Source organism: Egretta garzetta, unplaced genomic scaffold, assembly GCF_000687185.1.
Source record: "Egretta garzetta isolate BGI_Z169 unplaced genomic scaffold, ASM68718v1 scaffold454, whole genome shotgun sequence".
NCBI classification, from domain to species: Eukaryota; Metazoa; Chordata; class Aves; order Pelecaniformes; family Ardeidae; genus Egretta; species Egretta garzetta.
The window spans coordinates 2,250,923-2,276,362 of NW_009259429.1; the positions used below are offsets into that span (position 1 = coordinate 2,250,923).

A 25,440-nucleotide genomic window follows, 5' to 3' on the forward strand; every position below is an offset into this window, starting at 1 on the left:
AAGAGACTGCTTCTTTTGAAACTCACTAAAAGTATTTTTCTCTTGATTGTTATTTTTTGGTCACCTTAGGAAAATGCCAAAAGCAGGTTGCTCTTCTGATAAATACAGCAGAAGACGGACAGGCGTAGAAAGCAACAGGTTTTAGGTGGGCTGGTTGTTAACCACCTCTCACTTCACGTTGAAATCGAGTCCAACTGCATATAGCTTTGCTAAGTTTCGACCTGGAGACCCGTGGTAATTTCTTTTATCTTCTGGCCCGTATTTGTGCAGTTAAGCTTCCCAGTGCCTCTGGCTCTGTTTAGTTATGCCTCCCCTGTGATTAAGTGCTGCTTTCCTTACAATGCCCATGAGTAATTTGAGTTCTTTACTGAAGATAAGGAGATCCTTTTTACTGTGCTTTGCTGTCTTTTGTGTCTGTTTTACTTTATTGTCTACTTCTATCCCTGTCCTCCCTAGCTAAACACAGGCAGATGAGAGAAGGACGCTGCCTGCTGCAGATGCTGATGGCAGCGGGAGGAGGCTGGCTTTGTGGCTTGACGCTGCCTGGGAGCAGGCGTGGACTGGGAAAAGGGGGAACAGGCAGGGTTCATCATGGCCTCAAGTTGCACCAGGGCAGGTTTAGGTTAGACATCAGGAAGAATTTTTTCACCAAGGGTTGTCAAGCATTGGAACGGGCTGCCCAGGGAAGGGGTCGAGTCCCCATCCCTGGAGGTATTTAAAAGCTGGGCAGATGAGGTGCTTAGGGACAGGGTTTAGTGGTGGGATGGCAGGGTTAGGTAAATGGTTGGACTTAATGATCTTTTCCAACCTAAACAATTCTATGATTCTATGACCCCACTGTCAAGGAAGAGATGAAAATTGGCTAAGAAAACAGTGGAAGATGGAAAATGGCTACTCAAGGGCCCTGGGATTGAAAATCATTTAAAGAAGGGGTTGGTAATAATTTAAACAAGGGAACAGGGGCAGTGATGGTAGAGAGCACTGATGGAGGGGCCAGACTGCAGGTAGGAAAAACGGGTAGGGAAATCTAGTACAGAAGTAAGAGAAGAAAGGAAAGGAAAGGAATATCCTGGGTCTGGGTGATGACCAGGACCACTTAGGTAAGGTCTAGGAGTTGCTGAGGAGATGGGCATGGGCCAAAACAAAATTAAGGAAGAAAGTCAATTAGATTAATGGCTAGGAAGAAAAGGTAGATTGAGGCACAGGTAGACAAGGAGACCTAAGCTGGTATAGAAAGGGGAGCTAAATTTTTAAGCCGTGAGCCTGAGATTTGCTGGGTAAAGGGCTTGGGGTTGAGCTTGTTATGCAGCAAAGATGAGCAATGTGAGCAGAGAGATGTGACTGGGAGAAGGAATAAAGGGTAGAGCAGGGCCTGTTACAGAGTCAGAGCAAGCTTTCAGCCAGCACTGGGAACAGAAGTTAAAATTCTGGTTCTCCCTTTGGTGCTTGGCTACTGTCTTACCACGTACCTTCGTACTAATTCCTGTAGAGGGATTTAAAAGCGTAGGGCAAGAGTAAGTTTTATTAGTTCAAGTGGTCTATATAGTGCGTGCAAAAGTTTGGCTGTTTGATGTAGCTTTTTCAAGTCACTTTTTTAATTTAGGAAATTAAATGTGCTAGGTAATTGTCATGGCATGTTATTAAGGTTGTCTGCAAGACTGAATTGGCATTCTTGCGTATTAATTATGATACAGCTGTTAACTGCATGTTCTGGTATGTCTCTATCTTTGTATTTCTGTTTTTTTCATTTTTGCATTTGATATTTCATAGAAGAACAGGATGACTTTTAGGAACTGAAATGTCTATTCATTCACTGTTAAGCTATCTTTAGGTGCCTTGGGTATCCATTCTTTATCAGCTTGTGATAGCATCAAACTGGTAATTATCTGTTTTAATATAGCTATTTCACCCAATTATCTTATTTTCTAGTGCAAAACTTGTATCAGATTTTCTTAGTGGAAACAATTAATCTGATATCCCAGAAATAATATAATGCTATGTGATAACTGAGAAGCTTCTCGTGCAAATTTAAGATTGAGGAATCATTTACGGTGTGATGTTGTTAATACACTTGTTGTGGGGGTGTTGTTTTGGTTACTTTAATTTAAAGGAACTATTTAAAGGGACTATCCTTTTAAGCACACTGGTGTTAACACACAGACGGTAGCAGAAATGGAAGACATTGTGCAGTCACTGCAGGGGAGAAATTAGTTATTTAGTTGTAGTTGGTGCTCACTGGTAATCAGCTGTAATGCTGGTTAGATGTGCAGAAACCCTCTCATATCCTTAAGGAACTGCATTCAGATGGCGTTCTGAAGAGTGCAGCGGCAACCCACTGTACTGTCGGGGAGAAACAATAACTGGTGGCTAACGAGTGACTTCTGAACATTGCCTTACAGAAATCAGGAATGGGAATCTAAAGGCCATCTTGGGCCTTTTCTTCAGTTTATCTCGATACAAGCAACAGCAGCAGCAGCCACAGAAACAGCAACCACAACACCATCCATCCCAGCAACCCCTCCCAGTTTCCCAGCAAGCAGGGCCTCCGTCCCAGTGCCAGGTCGGGGTACCGCAGCAGCAGGTGCCAGCTTCGCTCCAGACTCCGTGCCAACAGCCCCTGCAAGCTGTGCAGCATCCGTTCAAAGCACAACCAGAAATGCAGTCAAGGTGGGGAAATTTCCTTTAAGTTGTGTTTTTCATTGTTTATTTCTTTTTTTTTTTTTCCTGTTAAAGATCTTCAAAATCCAAAGAAACTTCTTTCTTTAGTTCTGCTCTAGAATAAAGAGTGTGCTGGAAATTGAATGCTTGGTAGCATTGACTTCATGCCTTTGGAAATCAAAACACGTGTGCTTAAGTATGTTCTCTGTGCTGGAAATACTGTTAATGGGTGTAAAATACCTGCTAGACCAAGTAACCACAGTATTTTATAAGGCCTTCTTTCTCAGTATTCCTTTTGCTTCTTTCTACTCTCAAAGCACATATATCATTGCCATTACAGAATATATACTTTGGGCATGTGAAAACCAACTTTGGTTCCCAGTTTATAAGAATTTCAGTCCTAAGAAGTGGAAGGCTCAGAGAGTGGTAAAAAAAATAGAGCTCATCACAGCTGGTGACAGTCAAAATCAAATCTAGACTTACTGGTCAAATATAATACACTGTTGGCTTACAGGAAAAATAATTTTCACAATTGCTGTTTGTTGGTGCTCCTAGATCAGAATACAGGTAAAGTGGAGAGAGTCTTTTTCCTTTGAATGTCTTTAACCCTAGGGATGCTCTTTCCAGGTTAGAATAAAAGCCATTTATGAAGGCAGCACCATCGTAAATACATGGTCAGCCTTCTGTTTGTCTGACCCTTCCACCTCGAAGAGAGTGAGGGTTTTAGTGGGGGTAAGTGGGCAGAATTAAAGGCTAAAGCAATATTTGCACAATTACTAAAGTATGAAGGTTTTGGGGGTTGGTTTGGTTTTTTAAATATCTCAAGTTAAGGGTTATTTATGTTAAAATAACACATATTAAGGTGAACACTAGCGGAAGTGCTGCTTTATGAGGAATATAAACAGTTTAAATGAGGCCTTCCAAGTGAGACTACCAAGAGCTCACTAGGTTTTTGCTTATGTCTGTCTTCATGAATCATGCTCATTTTGGATGGAGACAATGTTTTTGTATAATTGAAAAACATAGCGTTGCTACAGCATGTATAAACTTGTACAGGAAATAATTACTGTAAAACAAAGATGTATTTGAACATATTTCTGTGACTTCTGTGTCAAAAACATGCAGAGATGCTTGGGACCATTTGAATATTGCTTTGATATTTTCAGTCCATTGTGAGGATTGTGCTGGGTTTCATATACTCTAAAAATATCTAACCTGAAGGTCTTAAATCTCACGTTCTTTTAGCATATACTAAAGTGAAATTGCTCAGACTGCAGAATAATAAAAGATTGAGAAAGAAGAGAGTAATAAAGTTGGGGGTTGTATGCAGAATTGCATGTTCATTACTCTAGAAAAATTATTCCTGATTTTAGGAGTTTCGACGTAGAGTTATACTTGGGCAAGAAGGTTTTTTTTCCTGTGGAATTCATAAAAACTCTTTCCTCCCTAAAACTAGTTACTAAGTTCAGTGGCTTTAAAAAAAAAAGTTTCTTTATTCAATATTATCTTCCACTTTTTCTTCCCTGTCATGCAGTGCATCTCCCAGGGACTCATCTCAAAGCAAAATCATCCGATTCACTCTTGGTCAGAAAAAGTCTTCTAGGTTAGCATTTCTTCATCTTCTGCAAAGCATGAATAATCCTTTTGCAATATTTCTGGATGCATGTTTAGGGTTCCTGTTGAAAATATTTACCTCCTTGTTTGTAACTAGGCTTTTTACGAACAGCTGAAATGTGGAAGTGTTAGATGGATTTTATTTTTTTTCTTTTTTTCAAGGTTTGGAATGCATTTTGGCCCGCAAGAAAATAATATGGTTTTCTTGTCCTTACGAGCTTTTGCTTTTGAGAACAAAGCATGGTTCTGGGGGTTCTCTCCCCACTGTACACATTTGTATTAGTTGTATTTAAAGCTGCTTTACTGAAACTGAATATGCTGACTGAATATGAGCCAGCAGTGTGCCCAAGTGGCCAAGAGGGCCAATGGCATCCTGGCTTGTATCAGGAATAGTGTGGCCAGCAGGAGCAGGGCAGTGATTGTGCCCCTGTACTCCCCATTGGTGAGGCTGCACCTTGAATGCTGGGTTCAGTGTTGGGCCCCTCACTAAAAGAAGGACATTGAGGTACTGGGGCGTGTCCAGAGAAGGGCAACAAAGCTGGTGAGGGGTCTGCAGCCCAAAGCTGATGGGGGGAGCGGCTGAGGGACTTGGGGGTGTTCAGCCTGGAGAAGAGGAGATGAGGGGAGACCTTATCGCCCTCTACAACTGCCTGAAAGGTTGTAGTGAGGTGGGTGTTGGTCTCTTCTCCCAGGTAACAAGTGATAGGACAAGGGGAAACAGCTTCAAGTTGTGCCAGGGGAGGTTTAGATTGGATATTAGGAAAAATTTCTCCACTGAAAGGGTTGTCAGGCACTGGAACGGGCTGCCGAGGGAAGTGGTCGAGTTCCCATCCCTGGAGGTATTTAAAAGATGGGCAGATGAGGTGCTTAGGGACATGGTTTTAGTAGTGGACAGGTACAGTTGGACTCGATCTTCAAAGTCTTTTCCAAACAAATGATTCTATGAACTAACACCAGGCCAGTGCCTTAGCTAGCAAGGAGAACATCATGTGCACCACGTCAGCCCAGACAGCACTGTGTGGGTCTGTCCCATCAGAGCTCCTGCACTCCCCAGCACTCGGAAGCTGAACGCGTCATCTCCCTGAAAATGATTAATAGGCATTTCAGTCAATTTTTTTCCTGAATCCCAGCATGACTTGCATGCCAGCTCATATGACCATCTTGTCTCAGTGATCATAAGGGTTGCTGCATTATTAAAGTGGTTATTAATCAAGTTTATTTTTACTAGTATTATATATTAAAATGCTTTACTAGGAATTTTTATATAGGTATACATTGGTAAACTATACCATTTTTGCTAAGCTTGTGAACTATAACTTACGATTTTTATTCAGCTTGGCAAGTTTGCATAGATTGTTAGTTCTGCTGTATAATTTGGATTTATTTCCCCCATCTTATTTTTTTTATGAGAACAGTGAAGGTCTGCAGTATAACCCCTGTTAAAACATCCCATGTTTCCTTTTCATGTTCGCTTTTGATCATAATTACGGCTTGACAGTCCGTATTTGCCTAGAAGAGGTGCTGAAGTGTAGTAATGGAGAGTATTCTCCGAGCTCAGTACCTTGTCTCTAATAGCAAGAAGCTAGAAACATCTCCCTGAACCTATTTTTTCCCCTAGATTTCACAGGCACTGCTGTGAAATATCTTGGCCTAATACCAAAAGCAGGGGCTTAAAATCAGTCAGTTAAACTACAGGGAGGGGGGGAAAGACTAAGAGAACTGATATCTTCTTGAAGAGTGTTTTTAACATGGATGTTTTTTCTTCTCCGTATGTTTTTATTGGCAGTGACGATACTGACTTGAATTGAAAACTTGTCACTTCTTGAGTGGTCACATGGTTTGAGTAGCTTTATTTACTTTAAAATGTGACAGATTTGCAAAATCTGTGTGAGCATGTGTGGGGAGCCTTTTGTTACCTGTTGGTACAAGAACATTATCCCTTCCCTCCTGCCAAGCCTTGCTAGAGAACTCCGCTCCCAGTACTGGGGGCTCCAGTAGCCTCCCTGCGGTGCTTGGCCCATACTCACAATGTTTTATCACTGGGTAGAAACTTTCAGCTGAGGTATCTTGTGTGTCCTTCCTACCCATAGGAAACCTAACTCGTTTCCTATTAAGCAAAACAAACTCTTAATGAACTTGCTTGTCTTGGTGACTTCCAAGTTCTCAAGAATGGTGTTTGTCCCTGGTTTCCCTCTGCTTCTTCCCGTATAGTCTCCTCTACGGTGGATGAAGCATCTCTAGGGTGTTCTCATTTACACCTTGTTGCAATGATGAGCATGTACAACTTTCTAGCACTCTCCAGTGTTGAAAAAGGCTGGGTAAATTGAGGGGCTCGTCTAAAAGGCTTCAGTGAAGTCGACCTCAGAACCATGATGGTGCTGTGCCAGATCTGTGGTGGTTTGAGTTTGTAAATTCATTTTTGGTTTTGTATTTGAATGATGCCCTTATGTCTTACCCTCTTTTGAGCTTTGAAAGCATGTGCATGCAGCTGCTGACAGTTTTGCTCTTTTCCTTCATGTTTCTTTTCATATTTCCTATTTCTTCACTAGTCTTGGAGAAGTCAGTTTATTTAGGAAGCCCTGCCAGAGCCCTTCCTGGCTTCTCTTCCTTCTCAGAGGCACAACAGTGATTTGGTCGGTTGCATCCCCATTCTCTCCGACAACTGGGACTTCTTCATTTTAGCCTATTATTGGCACAAGTTATTTAAGACAATTAGATTCTTGTGGTTTATATAAAAAAGTTTTAAAGAGATTCTACCATACAGAAAATACAAAGACAGCCAAGAGTGGTCCCTTTCATTGCTACTGTAGGTGACATGACCTGGTTGTATCTTTTAGTCTTTAATGTGATGTGCTTGCTTTTCAAAAGTGTGAGCTGTTTCACTAACTCTCTTCAGTATGCATTTTGAGCAACTACCAAATCTTTCGATTTTTAATATTTCATCTATTCGGAATGTAGAAGCATGTGCTCATTAGTGTACAAAATACAGTGCAAATGTGGAAACTTTATGAACTTTGACTTTGGAAGACTCAAACACACATACTGTTCTGAGATGTGATGCCAGTGGCTTTCCTAATTCTGTTGGGCTTTGTAGAAAAGTATTCCCACTCCCCTTTTGCCTGAAAAGCATGAAGTAGTATCCCTCCCTATCTACTTACTCCAGAAGCCTAACTACATTTTTTTTCTAGGTAAACAGCTAAATCTTGTAAATACAGGCTACGGTAAGGAAATGCTGAATGGGAATGACCCTGTTTAATCCAGAGGCTTATTCCAACTCGCTGATAATGTGGTTGCCCTAAGAGGGGGAACTTCAGCTTTGTGTGATTTTTATAGCCTCACATAATTAAACCAAGTTAAAGTTTCGCTGGGCTTGGCTGCTAGGCTTTGTAGCTGTCAGAGCAGAGATGTGATGTGCTTCTCTGCAAGGGAGAAGGCAGCCATGTTCTGTCTCTTTGTTATTTCCAAAATAAGGGTAGCCTGTATGTGTCCAATATATAAGAGGCCAGCGGTCTGCTTTAAGAACAGTCTCACTTAGTCTTAACCTTGTACCAGTGGTATTGCTCCACTGAATTTACTTGCAACTAATTCTGATTCACATGATTTATGGCAAGTGACCATTAATTTTGGTTTAGGGCTTTTTTTTTTTTTTTTTTCTAATGTAAAACAATTCATACTGTAGCTTGTTTGCTATGTATTTTTAATCTAGGATTTTTTTTTATTTGTTCTTATAAAAGAATAAAGATGCTTATGAGTATATATTTGTGGTATTGATCCTTTTCTTTTCAGCTTATGCATGGTATTCCATAGTTCCTTTCCCAGAGTGCTTTTTAAATATATTTACTCATATTGTAATTCTTTCATCAGACTTCCAGGCCCCACCACGAGGGTGTCCGCTGCAGGCAGCGAGGCCAAAGCTCGTGGTTCTATTAGTGCCAACAATCGACGCAGCCAGAGCTTTAACAATTACGACAAATCTAAGCCTGGACTTCCCCCTCCAACGCCAACAAGCAGCAATGACAAAGGTAAGCACCTGAGATTTTGGTATCCTCAGTTTTTTTTTAACAGAGGCTTCATTCAGGGAAAATTGAATTTTCCATTAACTTTGAGAAGTTGTAAGACTGTGTCAAAACTGAATGTTGTAAACATGACATTTACAATCCAAAAACCAGCTGGCTTTTCTTGAAAAGCTATAGTCCTTCTTTAATATAACTGAAGTTGTGACTTAATGTCCTGAAGGTACATGCAAAAAATAGCTTCAAGAAAAACTGGCACTGGTAAAGCATTTTTTTTTTTTTTTTGCATTTTTCGCTAAGCACATATAAGGGGGAATGAATTAATCAAGAAATACGACATTTTGATGAATAGTTGGTCAGGAATGGAAAATGGCCACTAAAGAGTTCTTCAGTGTTTTTCTATGATAAATAGCACCATTTGCTTTCCCTTTCCTCCACTGTTGTGGGCGATCCTGTAAGTTAGAGAAGTACATGATTTCAATCTAATTTCAAGAATCCGTATAGCATAGGGTTTGAAGGCAGGAACATGTTATAGTTCTATAAATATTGCAGTGAAACTGTGTCTGTGGCAGTGCATCAGAAATGCTAAGTAGCCTGTTCTGTCTGAAGAGCTGCTTTTTTGAATGACATTTACTGACTTTGTGTCCATTCACTAAGCTCGTTATGTGACAGCATTCATTAGCTTGAGTTTGTAGCTCTGAGCTCTATAATGCAGCATTTACCAGGGGAGTTCTGGGGGATGTGACTGGTGAGAACTGAGCAAATTGCTCCAGTCTGATACGGTCAAGTTGTTGGCGTAGGCTGGCAGCTAATTCTGTATCCTAGTGTGCTTGCAAAGATAGATCAGCACTGGATTTCAGTACGATCTTGGAAGTGACTTTGCAGTCGTGCCCTTTAGGCTCAGGTCTCCTTGTTGTATGTGCATAACTTCTACTAACACTAATGAGGATTTTGCTTGAGGGAAAAACACTGGTCTGGTTCAACTTGCTTGCGGTTCTCATGCTTGTTTCTTTTCAGGAAATTGTGGTTTTCCTTCTCTAGAAGCTGTTGTCCTATGCATGTCATTAGATTTTGGAATATTACCCCATCTAGCCATTACAGCCCAAAACCTCGTCTTGTGATGATGGCAATGGAGGGTCCTCAGCGTCCTCCAGAGACATTCTGAATCACCCTGATCAGACCTTGTATAGGAAGAAAAATACATTCACTGCTGAATAATATAATTATTATAATATAAGAGCATAATATGCTAATAAATTAGCAACATACTGCCTTGGTAAATCCATGCTTACTATTTTAGGAGGTACGCTATGTAATCAGTAATGACTTAACTGTAACATCAGCATGTAATTGTCATCTCTAAATCTGAATTTGATCTGGCTTTCTGTTAAGAGAACAAGCTGACAAGTTACGGCATAAGCAGTAGAACCAACGAACCTTGTTTTCCTGTGTAACACCTTCCCAGTCTCCCTCTGTCTCCTCCTTGTCAGTACTCTCCTCTTTGGCTCGTATCCCCTAATTACAGGGCTGGGGAGACATCGTGTGGGATGTCTCTCATCCCAACGTGTGTGTTGGCTAGCCAAATGATCCGTACCTGCATATGGATGGGTATGCTGTTAGGTTGTACTGAAGAGAGAACTTGAACTATCTTGGCTTTTTCTCAGTTTACCAAGATTCCTAAATAAGGAAAAAAAGAAGAAATAAATAAAAATTCCTCACACATACAGAGATGTAACAATAATTTGTCAACTGAGTGCCTTAAATATCAGCTGCTTGCAGGCAGAAAGTTCTATGAACCCTCATATAACCCATCTCTTCAGAAAGATAAGCTAGTTGCTGAAGAAGCATCCAAGATCATCTGCTTCCTCTGAATGTTACAAATGACTGAAAGAAAAAAAGTTGGTTTTTAGGCTGACAGCCTGCATAAGTTGCATTAAATACTCAAAATTTTGCTCTGGTCAAAATTTCCAGTCATAAATTATGGTCTTAAAAAACCTGAAAATAATGAGGGCTTATGTAAGTTGAACTTGAACTTTACTTAAAAATATAATCATGACACAAAGTTGGTCTGCATCCATGAGAAACAAAAGCAGTTGGTCTGACAAATTTTTGGCTTATTTTAAGTTAATTGTAACATTGCCAGACAAAGTTTATTGTCAAAGTGCGAAGACAATTCAAGTTTTCTGACCCATATCCTGTATTTTGCCTAAGGAAATGAGACTTAACATTGACCATGTTGTGTGCCAGTCCTGGTAAGTTTTCATTTCTTTACCCAGTATTGGCTCTGTTGCGTGTTTTTGGAAAAGGAAGTGGGAGAAAGAGAAATCTGCCTGTTTCAGCAGACTCTTTTGGGACAAGTGGTCACTCTGTGATAGAAGGTAGCCTTCAGTGTATTCCATTTGAATAATTTCTTACCAAGTAGGTTGTAATTTTCAGCTTTTATTAATCTGTGGCCTTTCCCTCCAAATGTGAATTGTCTTGTTAGTCAATCGTCTGTGTCTTGTGGCAATGAAAGTGCATTAATTGAAACAGAATACATCAGAAATGAAAAGGACAGTAAATGGAGCATGGAGGAATAGCTAGCTACTGGAAAATAAATAACCTAGATTTTTTTTGAAAGATTCCATGAATCAATTAATGATGAGACCACTGGTTTTTTAGAAATCTTGGGGAAAGGATTTGTGTTACATTGAAAACGATTACACTGTTGCATAAAAATAAGAGATTCTTAGATGCATGCACATGTTTGTTGAGAGATGCATATGTACTCTTAGCAAAGGAGAGCACATAAAGAGATGAGAGTCTCTCTTCCCCACAGCTTACATTGTGTCTTCAGTATTTTATTTTGCTTTCTCAGTCTTTGACACCTGTTTCAAGATGGGGAGAAGGGATGTGTTTTCTCTAGTAAGGATGACTTAGACACCTAGTTCAGTCCTATGGCCACCTTCCTGGAGCTTAGGGTGTGATAGGTCTAACTTGCTTTTTGAAGTTAGCCCCACAGTTTATATACAAAATCCCTTTCCAACTTACAAGAATTTTTGTGCTCTCATTTCTCACATCATAAAATGGTAGCACAGTATTGTACTTTTTTTTGATTTATTGTCACAGTGATTAGCCATTTATAACTGCAGTAGCATTCTAGGTGGGGTATTTTAATGTGTGTAATTGCTGTTACAGGCTTTTTTTTCTTAAGAAAAACGCAATTAAAATCTAATTGCATTTTTGGATTGTGCGGAAATAATGAGCCACTCAGGCTTGTGATTTTTGATGTCATCATAATTCCTTCATACAATTGGAGCCTTTTATTTCCCTTCTGAATTGTCAGAGTTATTTAGTCCATGCATAAGTAAATATACCTTTGGTTTACTTTCTTGTCCTTTGATATCCTTTAACACCACAAGAGTACGATAGCATGAAAAGTATCAGCCACCTCCCAAGGTCGCTACTGAACTCATCTAAATTATCAAAAACATTTGTAAGGAATGTCAAGAGGCAAATGAGCGTTGCATTCCTATGTCTGTATGTAAATTATTAGTTACTAGTTATCTTGAGGCTCCACATTACCATGTCCTTCTAATTGTCTAATATGATCACCAAATAAAAAACAGCCAAAATTTTATTTGCATGTGTAATTTAGAATAAAGAAATTTATTTTTTCTCCATGGGAAGAAGGAGCAGAACTGTGTCCTAGGTAGTATTAAGAATGAAACTTAAATATTGAAGCATACAGCTTCAGTGAAGACTCTGATACAGTAGATTTTCTCATGATGTTTTTTCATGTTTTGCTTAGCTACACTTTTGAGACATGCTTTGAAAGCAGTCTGCAGTTCTGAAAAATGGTGGGTATTTTTGACTGCTTCTGTACACCCTCATATATCCCGTCTTCCCTGATCTTTGGGCACTCAGTTTTCGTTTTGTAGTCTCAAAAATCTGGTAACATTGTACAGGAATATTCTGGGGTTTAATTCCTGGTTTGTATCCACAGTCTATGAAATCCTCAACCTTATGAAGCTATAGGAAACAACAACTTAATATTTTGGCATCTCCATCAGTATGATGATATAGTGATATATGAAGTGATATAGTAATGTGCATGGCTTCCATGCTTTCTTTCTAGTTTTTTCTTCTACTTTGTTCCTAATATTTTATTTAAAATAATCCTACAGAGGGCAGTAGAAGTCTGTGGGAAAAAATGACACTTTTCCTCTGGATTGAATGGTAGGTAAAATGTCAGTAGAAAAAAAGCACTACCTGACTTTGACCATTTCCACGTGAGATGAAAGAAAATGTTTATTACTCAGACCTGTGAAGGCGGCAGTGGCAGTAATGTCAGCTTTTTCTTAAATAGGTAGTATTAGAAAAAAATGCATAAAGATTCATGCACTCAGATGAAATAAATAACAGTTTTAGTAGCAATGTTCTTGCAAGCTTACTTGATATAAGTCTCATGAGAAGGTTCTGAAACCAGATCCTGCTGACTCAGCTGTAATCTTTGCTCTGTGCGTCTCAATTTCCAGGTATGGATAAACCATACAAGCAGGAGTGTAAGAAAAGCATGTGCTCCTCTGATGCTCCTTTTCTTTTATTTCTTTCAAATTTTGGGTAATGCCTTTTAACTTGGAACGCAGTATATATTTAATCACTCTCTTTTCATATGTAAAGAGTTGTCATTGTATTCACAAGGATGCGTGGTGACAGGACAAGCGGCAGTGAGCACAAGTTCCTTTAGGGGAATTTCTGTCTGGCAATAGGAATAGAATTCTTCTCTATAAGAAGATTTAAACATTGGAGACGTTTGTCCAGAGAAGGGGTGGAATCTCCCTTGCCGGAAGTATTTGGGACTTGCCTTGACAGAGCCCTGGGTAACCTCATCTAAGGCCCTGCTTTCAGCTGAAGGTTGGAAGGAATGATCTCCAGAGGTTTCTTCCTAGACTGCTCTATGATTTCTACAATTTAAATGTAAGGTTAGATTCTTAGAGTGTTAAAAGTATACTGGACATTGACTGAACAGTTACCAGTGACTTATTTAAGGGACTCTGTGGAGGGGAAAAAAGCTAAGCAAAATTGAAGCGTGCTTCAGGACTGATAGTTCTTCCTGTTAAGAAAAATCTCTAATATTTCCTAGGTGTCCTAAATGCTTGCCTTATTTAAAATGCTCCATGTTTCCCGTCTTCTGTGTTGGTGCTCAGTTCTGGTCTGTTGTTTTGCCAAGCTGTGTGTATTGCGATGTGATGCAGTGATGCTCAAACCAGTCCATATTATACCAATTACAGACATACTGCTGGCACAGCAGAAACACTTCCAGTGTAGAGGGTGGCATAGAGACAGAGGGAAGTACGGACACCTGCAGATCCCAAAGATACAGGGTCTCATTGCAATGACAATTTTGCAGGAATTAGACCTGTATGGAGCCAGCAGTAAGGGGCTAATATCACTTGAGTCCCACTCTGAGCTCTGGCAGGTATAAAATTAATACACTTTGGTACCTTCAAATAGTATTTCCTTCTAAAATTTTTATTAAGTATAGACTAGTTAAATAGGAAGAGCTATTAAGGTATTGCAAAGGATAGTTACGGAATTTCTTCCCTATAACTTTTTAACTTTGTGTTATCAAAATGGGGATTATTACCAAGTAAGTAAAATATTAGCAAGAAAATGTAAAAAAAGTCAGGTTTTGTCCAGAGTTTACTAGATAATCTTTTATTTTACTAAAGTTGATGCAAACCATAGTTTTTCATGTCAACTTTACTGTGAAATCCATATTTATTTAAATCCCTCTTATGTTAAAGAGCAGAAAATCCTAACTCTGGAACTGAACCACTTTAAATTTGTCCTCCTAATGACTCAGATGTGTTTCATATTAAACCCTGCATTGATGTAAAAAGTACGTGGGAATACACTGTTATGGCTTGGTTCTGTGCGATACTGAGCTTGTCTTGAGCTCAGCATTGCTTAAGGTCATTTAAAAGTGGCAGATCTGGATTATGTCAAATCCTCAGATTCAATTTAAAAATACTACTTCAGAAACAGAGAGAAAAACTCTCATCCTTATGAGGAGCAAGGCAAAAAATGTGCATAATGGGATCAGAACTCAGAGTTCTTGTGGGTAATATCCTGAAGGCTAAAATTTTTAGCAGTATTCAAATGGGCTTTGAAAAAGAGGGATGTTGATAAAACATAGAGAAGAGGACTGCATAATTAGTTTTGGAAAAACTCCTTTGCAGTTAGGTATTTGAAAAGTTAATTTATGTTCTTTGTCTAAAAGAAAGGTTATTTCCGTGTTATCTACAAGGTACCTGTGGGTAGTGACTTTTATATTAATAAGGATTCTTTAGTACCTCAGTAGACAGCGTATGAGTATCCATTTGTTTGGAATTTGAAATTAGCCCAATTCAGACCACAAACTGGATAGAAATTCTAGGAATGAGGATGATTAGCCATCGAAAGAGATTAAATCGGACATGACGAGTCAAAATTTAATATTTGCCCAGAGCTGATGTTCAGACAGAGGCTACAGAAATTACTGAGTGAAATTCTTTGAACCATTTTATCTCTAAGATCAGCTCAGATGATCCCAGTAGTTTTCTTGAATAAAAGATCTTTCATTTAAGCTCATGAAAATGCAGGACAAGCCCTCTAATGTAGCTGCACATAAAATCAGATTAAATATTTGATGTTCTGAATGACTGGGTTTGGCTCCTGTACCAAGTACAAGATGGTCAAATGATGTTGCACAAGCTTCCTCACTGGAACCCTTATGTTCTTTCTAAGCTCATGCAGTTTTTCCAGTCCAAATAGATTAATAACAATAAATAGAGACAAAACCCAGGCTTTTGACTTTATGCCAAATAATAGTATAAGAATTAAAAAAAAAAAAGGTGATGAAAAAAGATCTCTGAAACTTGTAAAGCATGTTAGAAATACCTGTTAGAGAGTTAACTTTTTTTTTAACCCTTTTATAGTAGTGTTGAGTGTAGAAACCTGAATGAGAAAGCGAAGGCTTTTTCTGGCTGCAGGTACAGGGATAGTTATCATGACAGCTATGGCGAGGGAGCCGAGACGTTGGATTCAATTCCTGTGGCATTGAGCCGGTTTGACTCAGGGCTGGCAGAAGGTTACTGGGCTGGCTTGAAGACTCAGTCTCTTCCAAGTAGAAGCTATACACATGGCTAGCCTATTCCAGTGCTCGGTGCCTTTCCTGGCCAAAGAAAAAGCCATTCCTTTCAATATTTAATGGTTGAGATGATGAGGATAACAAGCGTTATATTTAAAGCAAACAAAATCACTAGCTGTTTCTATTCAGTGATGTTCAAGTTGTTCAGCTGTGGTGGGAATGTTTCAGTGCTGGGCCTATTAATGACCAGCCTGGGCTGAACTCAGTTCAAATGACTACTGTCCTCTGGAAGAAAAAAATTGAAATAAACAAATTTTATTGTCTCCAATTCATAGCAGCTCAATTTGTATCTACAGCCCGTAACCACCTTACAAAATTTTCATCCAACCGTAGGAGAAAATATTAACGCTTAAGTGTTGGTAAATCAATCTCTTTGGGCTGAAAACTGCAGTTGTCCTCCGTGGTTTTGTCCATTTCAGTAGTCAGGTAAGAGGCGTTACTAGGCTGGACTGTTTGGCTGAACAAGAGGAGTTAAATAAGAGCAGGACCTCTCGATTTGGTCTTGCAGGTGGCTTACTGCTGGGCCTGTGCTGGTCAAATTCTTGGTTTTTAAGCACTGAGGGAAGTTCTTTTGTTGGTGTCGTACTTAACAGCTCCAGTTTTTGAGGTTCATCAGGGTCTGCGGTCGATTACTCTCATGTCCAGAAACTGTCTTGAAGTAACAAAGGGCACTTTTCAGAGAGCCCGGTGGGGACACTGTAAACTAATCTGAAACCCACTTGTGATGTCCTCCTGGTCTGTTTAAAAAAGTCATTGTAATGTTGGTAGCTCAGAGAAGCTACCAACAATATAATATATTGTTAGAGTTGTTATATGTAGAGTTATTATATGGTCGAGTCCCCAGCCCTGGAGGTATTTAAAAGGTGGTCAGACAAGGTGCTTAGGGACACGGTTTAGTGATGGAATGGCACGGTTAGGTTAATGGTTGGGCTTGATGATCTTAAAGGTCTTTTCCAACCTAAACGATTCTATTCCATGTATATAATAATTATTATATATGTGTGTATATATATAATAGGTGTTATAATAAGTCTTAGAATTTTGAGTGACATCTTTTACTAATCAAAGACTAAATAGTCCTGAAGTAGTCAGGTGCATGGTATCTTAGAGAAGAGAGAGTTAATAAAAACCTACAAAGTTAATTTGTGACTGGGAGGACTCCCTGATTTTAAGTGCTCCCAGTTGAGTCAGACACTGCAACATCTGGTGGCACACAAGCATGTTGCTAAATGAGACAGAAATGTGAAATTAAGCCTGGTATCTCGACCGCTGTCCTTTACAGGCAGTATGCTGCTGTGGTTTCTGACTGGGGACTCCAATAGACTTCAGCTGATAATGACAAGGCATTGACCCTTTTAGTACAAACTGCCAGATGGTCACTGAAATTGGTTTCAACTGTGCCGATGGACTAGCACTGAGCCCAGCTCTGCGGGGCTGCTGAGAGAGGGTGAGGGAGAGCTGGAGTGAGGAAGGCTTTTATAACCAGGAGCAGCAGAAAGATTTAACAGTTCACCAGAGACTAGCAAAAATAAGCAGAATTCCTGAAATGCAAAGATTCCTCTCCTTATCAGGGAGCAGTGTATGGATGTCAGGAAGCTGGGAAGTGATTTTGTAGAATGAAACAATTGGCTCATGCAACAGATAGCAGTAAGTTAAACATTTATTTTGTTTTATTTTATTTGGCAGTTATATATTTCTTCATGACTGAAAATTGTGTCCGTATAGATTTAGAAAACATTTCCTTCGTTTAACTTTGTGGAGCAGTTTCTTTCACTCTTGTCCTATATCCGTCTCATTTTTAGTTTTCTTTTTAGGTTTCTCTTTCTTTAGAAAATTGAATTAATCTCATGTTTACTTTTTAAGCGTTGACTTGATAAGACTGTGCAAAAGTCACTGAGATTAAAAGGACTGCAAAAGTGGAAAATGTTTTATTTTTTTATAAAGAGGCATAAGTCCATAAAGTTTGAAACTAATTTACCCATGCTTTCAGATTTTCACCGGGAAATAAATGTGATTGGCTCAACAAATTGAGAGTATGACAATTTCATAAATTTCAGTCATTCCACCCTTTAAAAAATATAGAAGTGTTTCTTCTAGGTCAGGTCTGAGGCAAACAGCATATTCTGTGTAGTGTTTGGGTTGCTGCTTCTGTGCTCGCTTGTGCTGGCAGTCAAGAGGTGCTCTCCGTTTTTTCTGACTGACCGTTTTCCCTGTAAGTCAGACTGATGGTAAAATAAATTCATGTAATTTGTCTTGATAAATCCATAACCAGAATAATTGGTATTTTCTGTCATTCTGCTGTATGCACTACCAAGAAGCAGATGCCAGAATAACCCTATCCAGTTTTCTAAATATAACTTGCATTGAAGGTGTTTACGAAATGTTCAGTATGATTTGTTTTGCCTTGAGTATAGTACAGTGATCATGAATTTGAGGTGGCAAGAGAAAAAAATAAAACCAGACAGAAACGAAGGAGTGTGGGATAATCTGAAAAATACCCTGAGAACCTGGTGGTTTGGTTTGTATTCCTGGGAGAATCCCTAGGTTTATGTTTGTCCTTTAGTCTAAACCTACTTCTGATATCCTTACGCAAATTTGAGCCATAACTTTGCAGTGTAGGTGTGCCTTCTGGTTAACAAACAGGTTTAACAAACTGTTAAATGGAGTTAAACTGTTTTAAACTGTGTTTAAAATTACGGCGTTTGCAGCGTACATTATAGATGTATAGAATTGGATCTGTAAATAACCAGGGGAGTCTGTACTCCAACTCTGAAGCAAAATCAACTGTACCTGTACCTGAGAGGTGTTTGCTAGTCTGTTCTGACATGTCCCATGACAGGGACTTGACGATCTCCTTAAGTGTATCCCTTCCAGTGTCCATTTGGTCTTAAAGCTAGCTTTTTAAAAAAAAAAAACCAAACAAAACCAGGATTGTGCTTGGCTAAAAATTGAGCATGTTGTTGGTCTTCCTTGATCTCTGTCCCGTTTATAACAGTCTTCATATGGTTGAGGGCTTACAATGTTTCCCCTCAGTCTTCTCTCTTCTAGACTAAACAACCTCTACTATTTCAACCTTCTTCTCATAGGTTCTTTGTGATAAATCTCTTATATGTCTTGATTGTCTCCTTTGGCCTCTCTACAGTCTGTCAATCACTTTTAGAGGGGTGCTGGGGCTGGGCACACCACTCCACCTGATGCCTTACTCTGTTGCTGAGTAGGACAGAATAATTCCATTCTCTGTCTTATAAATGATACGCATAATGCATTCCTGAATGACGTCAGTCTTCCCTTAGTGTCACATTATAGAGTTGTGCGGTTGTGGTCTACTGTATGTCCTATTCCTTTTCTGCAGTACTGCTGCGTAGCTGATTGATTGCCGTTTTAGATTAAGGCATTCAATTTCTCCTTTCGAAGCACAGAACTTTTCAGTCAGCCTCCATGAATGTAATATTATTGGCTCAGTCTATTTCTCCAATTTCCCAAATGTATTAATGCCTCTGTATTCCCCAAACATAAGGTTACTGGCTTATATCATAAAGTGACCCTTGTGAGAGTCATTAGTGTCAAACAAAATACTCATCTTGAGGCAATTTATATCTATCTATCTATATTTATATATATCTCCTGGGGTACTGCTTGCATCCTTTCACTTTTCTAATCAAATATATTTTTTTGAAAGGTTGGCTCATCTTAGGGAATCTTTAGCGACATATTTATGTTGGGTGTGTGCCCATATAACAGCTTAAAGGCTGTCAGAATATAACAAACAGTGTGGCATGTTTATAGGACAAGATACAAGTATACAGTAAATCATATTCATGCTTAATTTTACAACTGTTCAACTGGCCAAATTTCGCCTTAAAAAATATGTCGTCTTTTACCTAACCAAAGGCTGGCTGGAGGCTTAATCACTGCTGAAGTGGAGCTTTACAAGACCACAGAACTTTGCCATAGTTGGTATAAGCTTTAGGAATATCTAAAACAAGCCAAAAATGTATTTTTAAAAAGGGGGTTTTGGGGGAAAAAAAAAAAATTAAAATTAGCCAATGGCATATTCTTAACTGCGTAGTTCATGAGGCTGAAAATCCTGAGCTTTGAAGTAAAATGTAGCCTTGAGAAGAAGCTTCTTGCCCAGTGTACATCTGCATAGCTGCATTGGGGACAGTAGAACCACAGTTATTTATACCAGCTGAAGAGCTGGCCCAGCATTTCATGGCCTTTACAGTTCCTAGAAGTTTCCTTTTAAAATAAATATGTACAATTTCTTGTAAATTTATTGCTGGGTGAATTGTGCCAGAAGAACAGCCATAGAAACAAAAGTTCAGTATTAAATCATAGGAAAGCAAACAGGAGTAGTGCTATGTGCCAGACTTCTGTAAGTGCCAGCATGTTTCTACCACACCTGTAGAAGCCTCCTCTCCCTGGGACAGAGCATCGTCCAGCCTCTCTGCACCCTTCCATTTGTGGCTTCTCTACTGAGCCTTTTGCCTGTTCCTTCTCCATAACCAAATATACTTAAAGAATCTGTGACTGGTGCCAGAGAACTGCCAGCACCTCTGAAGTGGCTGATGAGCATAACTCCATGGCCCAAGCCTTCATTACTGTTGTGAATAGCAAATCGTTACCTGCACATTGGCCTGGTTTGAAAGATCTGCTGCTACAGACTGTAGAGTAGTTTCGTTGACCAGAGAGAGGAAATTAAGACAACCCTAGTATTAAAAGCAATATGTGTCTGTCAGCTGGTTTTGATATAAAAATGTAATAGATGTTTGCATATTTATGTGTGTTCATATATAGGTGTAAATACAGATGATGGTGAAGTATTTCTCTGTGGTTTGGTTCAACTCCTCAGTATAAACATAGATTCTCCATGTTTGAGAATGCATTGGTATTCTTCACTTTACAGCTGGACAATTGCATGACTTCTCAGTGAGCAGAGTAAGACTTCTGAGTTAAAAAGCAGTTCAGCCTGGTATATTGACTGATCAGTGGGAGTTTTCTCAGGTATTTTTTCCTGTTGCCTGACCATTCTCTATTAAAAATCTGCCTCTGTTTCAACCTCCATGGTCATTCCAAGCCCAGATTGCAGCCATTACTACTAATCAAAACAGGCCAATGCACAATATTCCATAATTGCAGTTCTCAGACCACTAACATATATATGGCGTATTTCATATAACCTACCTGTAGGAGAGATGTGTTAGATCAGGGCCACTAAGTGTACATGTTGTCCACTCCAGCTCTGTATAAAATCTAATTAAAGGCTCCATAACAGTTCCCTGCCTGGAATTCATTAATGCTTTTGCATAACTGTTTTGAGAAATCTTGGGGGATTTGATTGTACAAATAATGAGAAGAAAATGGAGAGTAATGAACAAGAATGGTATTTGTCTAGTATTAAACAGAGAGTGCGACTTGTTTTGAGCAGCACAGTAAACTTGGTTTTATTATTTTTCTGATCATCTAACCGGTATGTGGTCGATAGAGGCCCCCCCAACCTCTTTCTCAGGCAGTCATGTGGACAGCATTTTGAATTTTACAGTAACTAAACAAAAACAACAAGGAATTCAAGTGTCTTAGTTGGTTATGTCAAGACAATGAGGAAAGGATTGCCTGTGCTCCAGTTTTATTTCCCTTCACCTCAGCAAAAACACTGAGTCTTGGCAATGTAAACCAGTAAACAGCAGACCTGTTGTTTCATATACTGGAGCTCTGTGTGACCAGAGGGGACTTGACAGAAATGTCGAAGTTGAGTTACTGACATATCCACGGGCTTCCGGACAGGGTTTCAGAGGTACAACGTATTTCTGTGAATACACGGAACTGCTTTTGAAGCTACAGAGTTTACAACACTGAGCTTGAAGAAGTAGATACAATGGAAAGAAAGAAAAATACCAGGGAGTAAAGGTAATTTCTGTCTCTTGTTAAAATGAATTAAATCACCCCTAAAGGGAAAGCCAGTGGACAGAAGTTGAAGGAACCAATTCTGCTCAGCTTGGTGAAGTTCTTGTCCTCAGCAAAGCAAAAGTCTCCTATCCAGGCTTTTCTCAGGTTATGCAGAATTTCCCTATCTGGTAATTTCTGCTTTAAGAAAATGTTTTCGTTACTTTTTGTTGTGGTGCAGGGTAGAAGAGACAACACAAAGCTTCAGTCATCTTGCGGGTGCAGACCGTGCTTCTTGCTCACTCGGAGCCGGTAAATCAGCCAGTCCCTTCCACCCAGCTGTACTTCTCTCTGGTCAAGTGTTACATCAAAATAGAAACTTCTGTGGGCCAGAGAAGTTGTGCTAATTTTGAGGAAGGGCTGTGTGCCAGGTTGCTCTTGTTGGGAACGTTCTGCTCTACCTGCTTGTGGTTTCGATTATGGAAAGATCGTGATTTTTATAGTCAGCTCCTGGCAGAAATGCAGGCATTCCCATACTTCAGGGGTATGCTGAGCATGATAAATCATTGCTGAAGAAGAGAATAGCTCAGCTAAAAAGTTTTTCTCTGTCAGAGTCTTATTATATATAATTTGTTGAAGGAGAGTCGTCTGGTGGGTGGATGGGAAGGGTCAAGACTCACCAGTTATTCCTCTAGATGGGAAATGATGAAACTGCCACAGTGGTTTCTGCAGTTCTGACACTATAATGTCATAGAGCAGATATGAGTTTGCTTCCTAAATCAGAATTTGGTTGTGGAGTTGCTTTTAACTCGGTTATCTAATCTATGAGCCAGACTAAAAGATATTTCTCTTATGAGACCTTATTTTTCCCATAGCTGTGAAATAGAAAATGACAGCTTGTTCGTTCTAAACTGAATAAAAATGCTGTGAAGTTCTTGACCCTCCTAAGCAGAAGTAACTATGAGAACATCCTTTGTCTTTGTGTTGCCTTTCATGCTTATAACGATTGGTTTTCGAAAGTTTTCAGTTATAGCAAATCAAAGTCCACTTGCTTAGAACAAACATGGCCAATGATGGGAAATTGCATATATTTTTGCCTGAGCTTATTATAAGGTAAGCTCTCAAAGACTTGAGTGGAAGAATTAAATCATAAGCCTTCAGACACTTCTTTTTTTTCCATCACAAATGGGTGGGTTTGCAGATGCAGTTAAGACCTTGCAGGAGCAGCTGAAATCAGATTTACCCATGCTACAGTGCGTATTGGCATTGGAACTAGACCACCAACATCTTTTTTTAACAGAACGCTAGGAACAAAATAGATTTCAGGCCAAGATTTGACTTTGAAAAGAGGAAAGCGATCATTATTTATTGTAGACTGTAGCTTGGGTTTGAAAACATTTCTTTTATAGTCAGTTTTAGTTAATGCAGGTTGCTGAAGAAAGAAAATATCTCCCTCACAAAAGAACACATGGGAAATAATAAGCTTATTAATCGAATGCATGAAACCTGCTCTCCTTTTCATGAAAGAAGGGCCTATACTATGCTGAATAAAACTTTCCCCTTTGCATGCTGATGTGTTATCCACGTATTGATGTTACTGCTTCATTAGGAAACCTAGCATTTCAATCTACATTCTGGCAGCAGAACCCTTTTCGCTTACCAAGAGTGGCCTGAAGAGTAAAAGAGCCAGCAGACTTGTTTGTAAGAAAGAAACAGAGAATCTTAAAGAGACAGAAGTTTTCTTGAGCTGAGGCCGTTTTTCTTGAGTGTGTTTTACGGTGAACTTTTTCTTTCTTGCTTTAAATTTGCATGGTGCAATGTAACAAAAACCTGAGGACTTTGAATTTCCAGTTTCACTTTATTTGACCTGAGTATGAATCAAAATCCACTGTACTTGCGTAAGAAAATATCTTCTTTCCTTTCCCAAAGCTTAACACGTACATTTAAGAGTTTCTAAATATTTTTCATTGGTATTGGACGTGCAGCACCCAACTTTCATAGAATTTACTTCCTGGAAAATGTTGGGTAGAGGCTCTGAAAATTACAGTAATGGCCCCATACATTCTTTTTTTTTTTTTTAAATGTTATAGTCATAGCATTGTTGTCCTAATTCTGATTTCTCTCCATGTCTGTAAATGAGGAGCAAGCTGGTAAATGAAGTTACATTGTACTCATCCTACGCCACTGGCAACGGAAGCACAATTAAGTTCCAAATAGGAGGGTGTATGTGGGAGAGTTGGAGACAAAGGGAATGCTGTGTTTAAAAGCAAACAAACAAACAAAAAGTGTGTTTTGGTCAGGGACCAAATGGAATTTTAAAAAAAAAAAAAAAAAAAAAAAACCTGAAAATATTCAGAGAAAGGAGAAATTAAAAAGTTCTGGATTTTGTTGGGAAATAAATTTTGAGAAATGCTTTTGGTATTTGATAAAAAAAGCCATGTCGCTTGATCTAAGCAAAGCCTTTTCCCCCAAAGTCCGTGGAGTGGACACTCCCTTGGGCTGCTAGGATCAAGTTGATGTCCCAGATGAACCGACATTTTCCATTCACTTACAGGAGAACGTTGTAGAGCTTGTAGGAAGCCTGTTTTGATGGGGGTTGCCCCCGGTTACTGCTCCCACTGCTGATGGGCAGTGTGTTAACAGCTAGCTCGGAGTTTGAGCTGGAGTCAGACTTTGCAGCTCAGTTACGAACCCCAGCCTGGTACGTGGGGTAGCCCTTACACCAGCCGTGTGCCTCGGCCTGCGAGTCGCAGCTCATGCGAGGACTCTGCCCAGGCTCGGAGGATGGCTTTGTTCATACTAATACACACGTTGTCTGTATTTTTTCCAAACTGTTAACAACCTTTTTGAGAAGAAAACAGATTTATTTTCCAAACCTGTTCAGTTGGCTGCATGCTCTTGATTGAATGCCGCTTCACCCCGAGCTGGTTTTGTGTTGCTGCATATGTTGTACTAGCTGTGTGTGCAGCCAGCTCTTCTCCCACTTCATGCCGCCTTCTCTGTGTGTATATAAAGCAATAAGCGCTACTTGGTAGATCGATCCCCTACCAGTAATTTTCAGTTTGTCAGTCTTACATGGTTCCAGTCCCATTACTCCTTGCAACTCAGTTTTTCTGAGAAAGTAAAAGGTTCCCTGCCCATATTGATTAGTACATTAGGTTCATCCCTGGACTCAGTTGTAAATTCATCCTAGGCATGTTTATGAATCGCAGAAATCTCTGATCATCTCTGGGCATGGGTATGTTTCGTGCTGAGATGATTTTTTTTATCATGATTAGGCCAGAATGCATTTGGATTAGGAACTTAGTTTTGGAAGTACTGAGAATCTCCAGTTTCTGTAGAAGTATCCCAACACTGAGATTGGTGATTATTAATTTTTAATTAAAAGAACAAATTAGTTGTAAATGATGCGCAATTTTGAGTTTTGTGAAGCTTTCATTACGTTGCTTGGGCGTCTTCTGCGGAAGGCAAGCTGAGACAAAGGCTTGCTTGTTCGGAGTTTACAGAAGGAGCACGGTGCAGCATTGCAATGGATTTTGATGGGAAGGAGGAAATAAAAAAAACAACAAAGGAGCGGTGTACGGTGCGAGGCATGAAGGCGAAAGCAATGGTGCACAGCTTTTATATGCAGAGGGAGTAACATTTCCAGCAGCTTCTGAAGTGGTTGTGACCTTCCTTCCCCTCCCATCCGCAGGCAGGGCACTGCGGTGGTGGCTCACCGCTCTCCCTTGCGCGGGGAGTCACTGCGACTCCTATGCTGTCGCTTCTTAGTTCTCCTTAACCCATTGGATTGAATTTAGCAGGCTCAAGCAGAGCAACTAGAGGACCAGGTGGCACTGCTGGCACTGCACTGGGACATTCAGTGCCTTGATTTTCCTTCTGTACTAGAGTAAACCAGGAGTAATGCTCTGGAACTCAGCAGGCTGGCACTAGCTTAAAAGAAGTACGATTCCTTTCTGTGTCGGTAATCCGGCTCCTGCTTCCTTCCATCTCCATGTGGGTAGTTTGCCATAGGAAAAGAACTAGCAAAACCGGCCAGTAAAATAGTTACTGGTTAATAACAGAGTCCTGGGAATCTTCTGACTTCAGTAATATTTT

General features: G+C 39.7%; 1 protein-coding gene across 1 annotated transcript in view; it reads left to right on the plus strand.

Annotated features, from left to right (window-relative positions):
- Positions 1-25,440, plus strand: part of NAV2 (neuron navigator 2) — a 238,692-nt gene that overhangs the window by 98,448 nt on the left and 114,804 nt on the right. Inside the window, 3 exon segments of the mRNA XM_035892631.1 lie at positions 2,400-2,667; positions 4,193-4,261; positions 8,137-8,294. Of these exon segments, the coding sequence (XP_035748524.1) occupies positions 2,400-2,667; positions 4,193-4,261; positions 8,137-8,294 (495 nt within the window).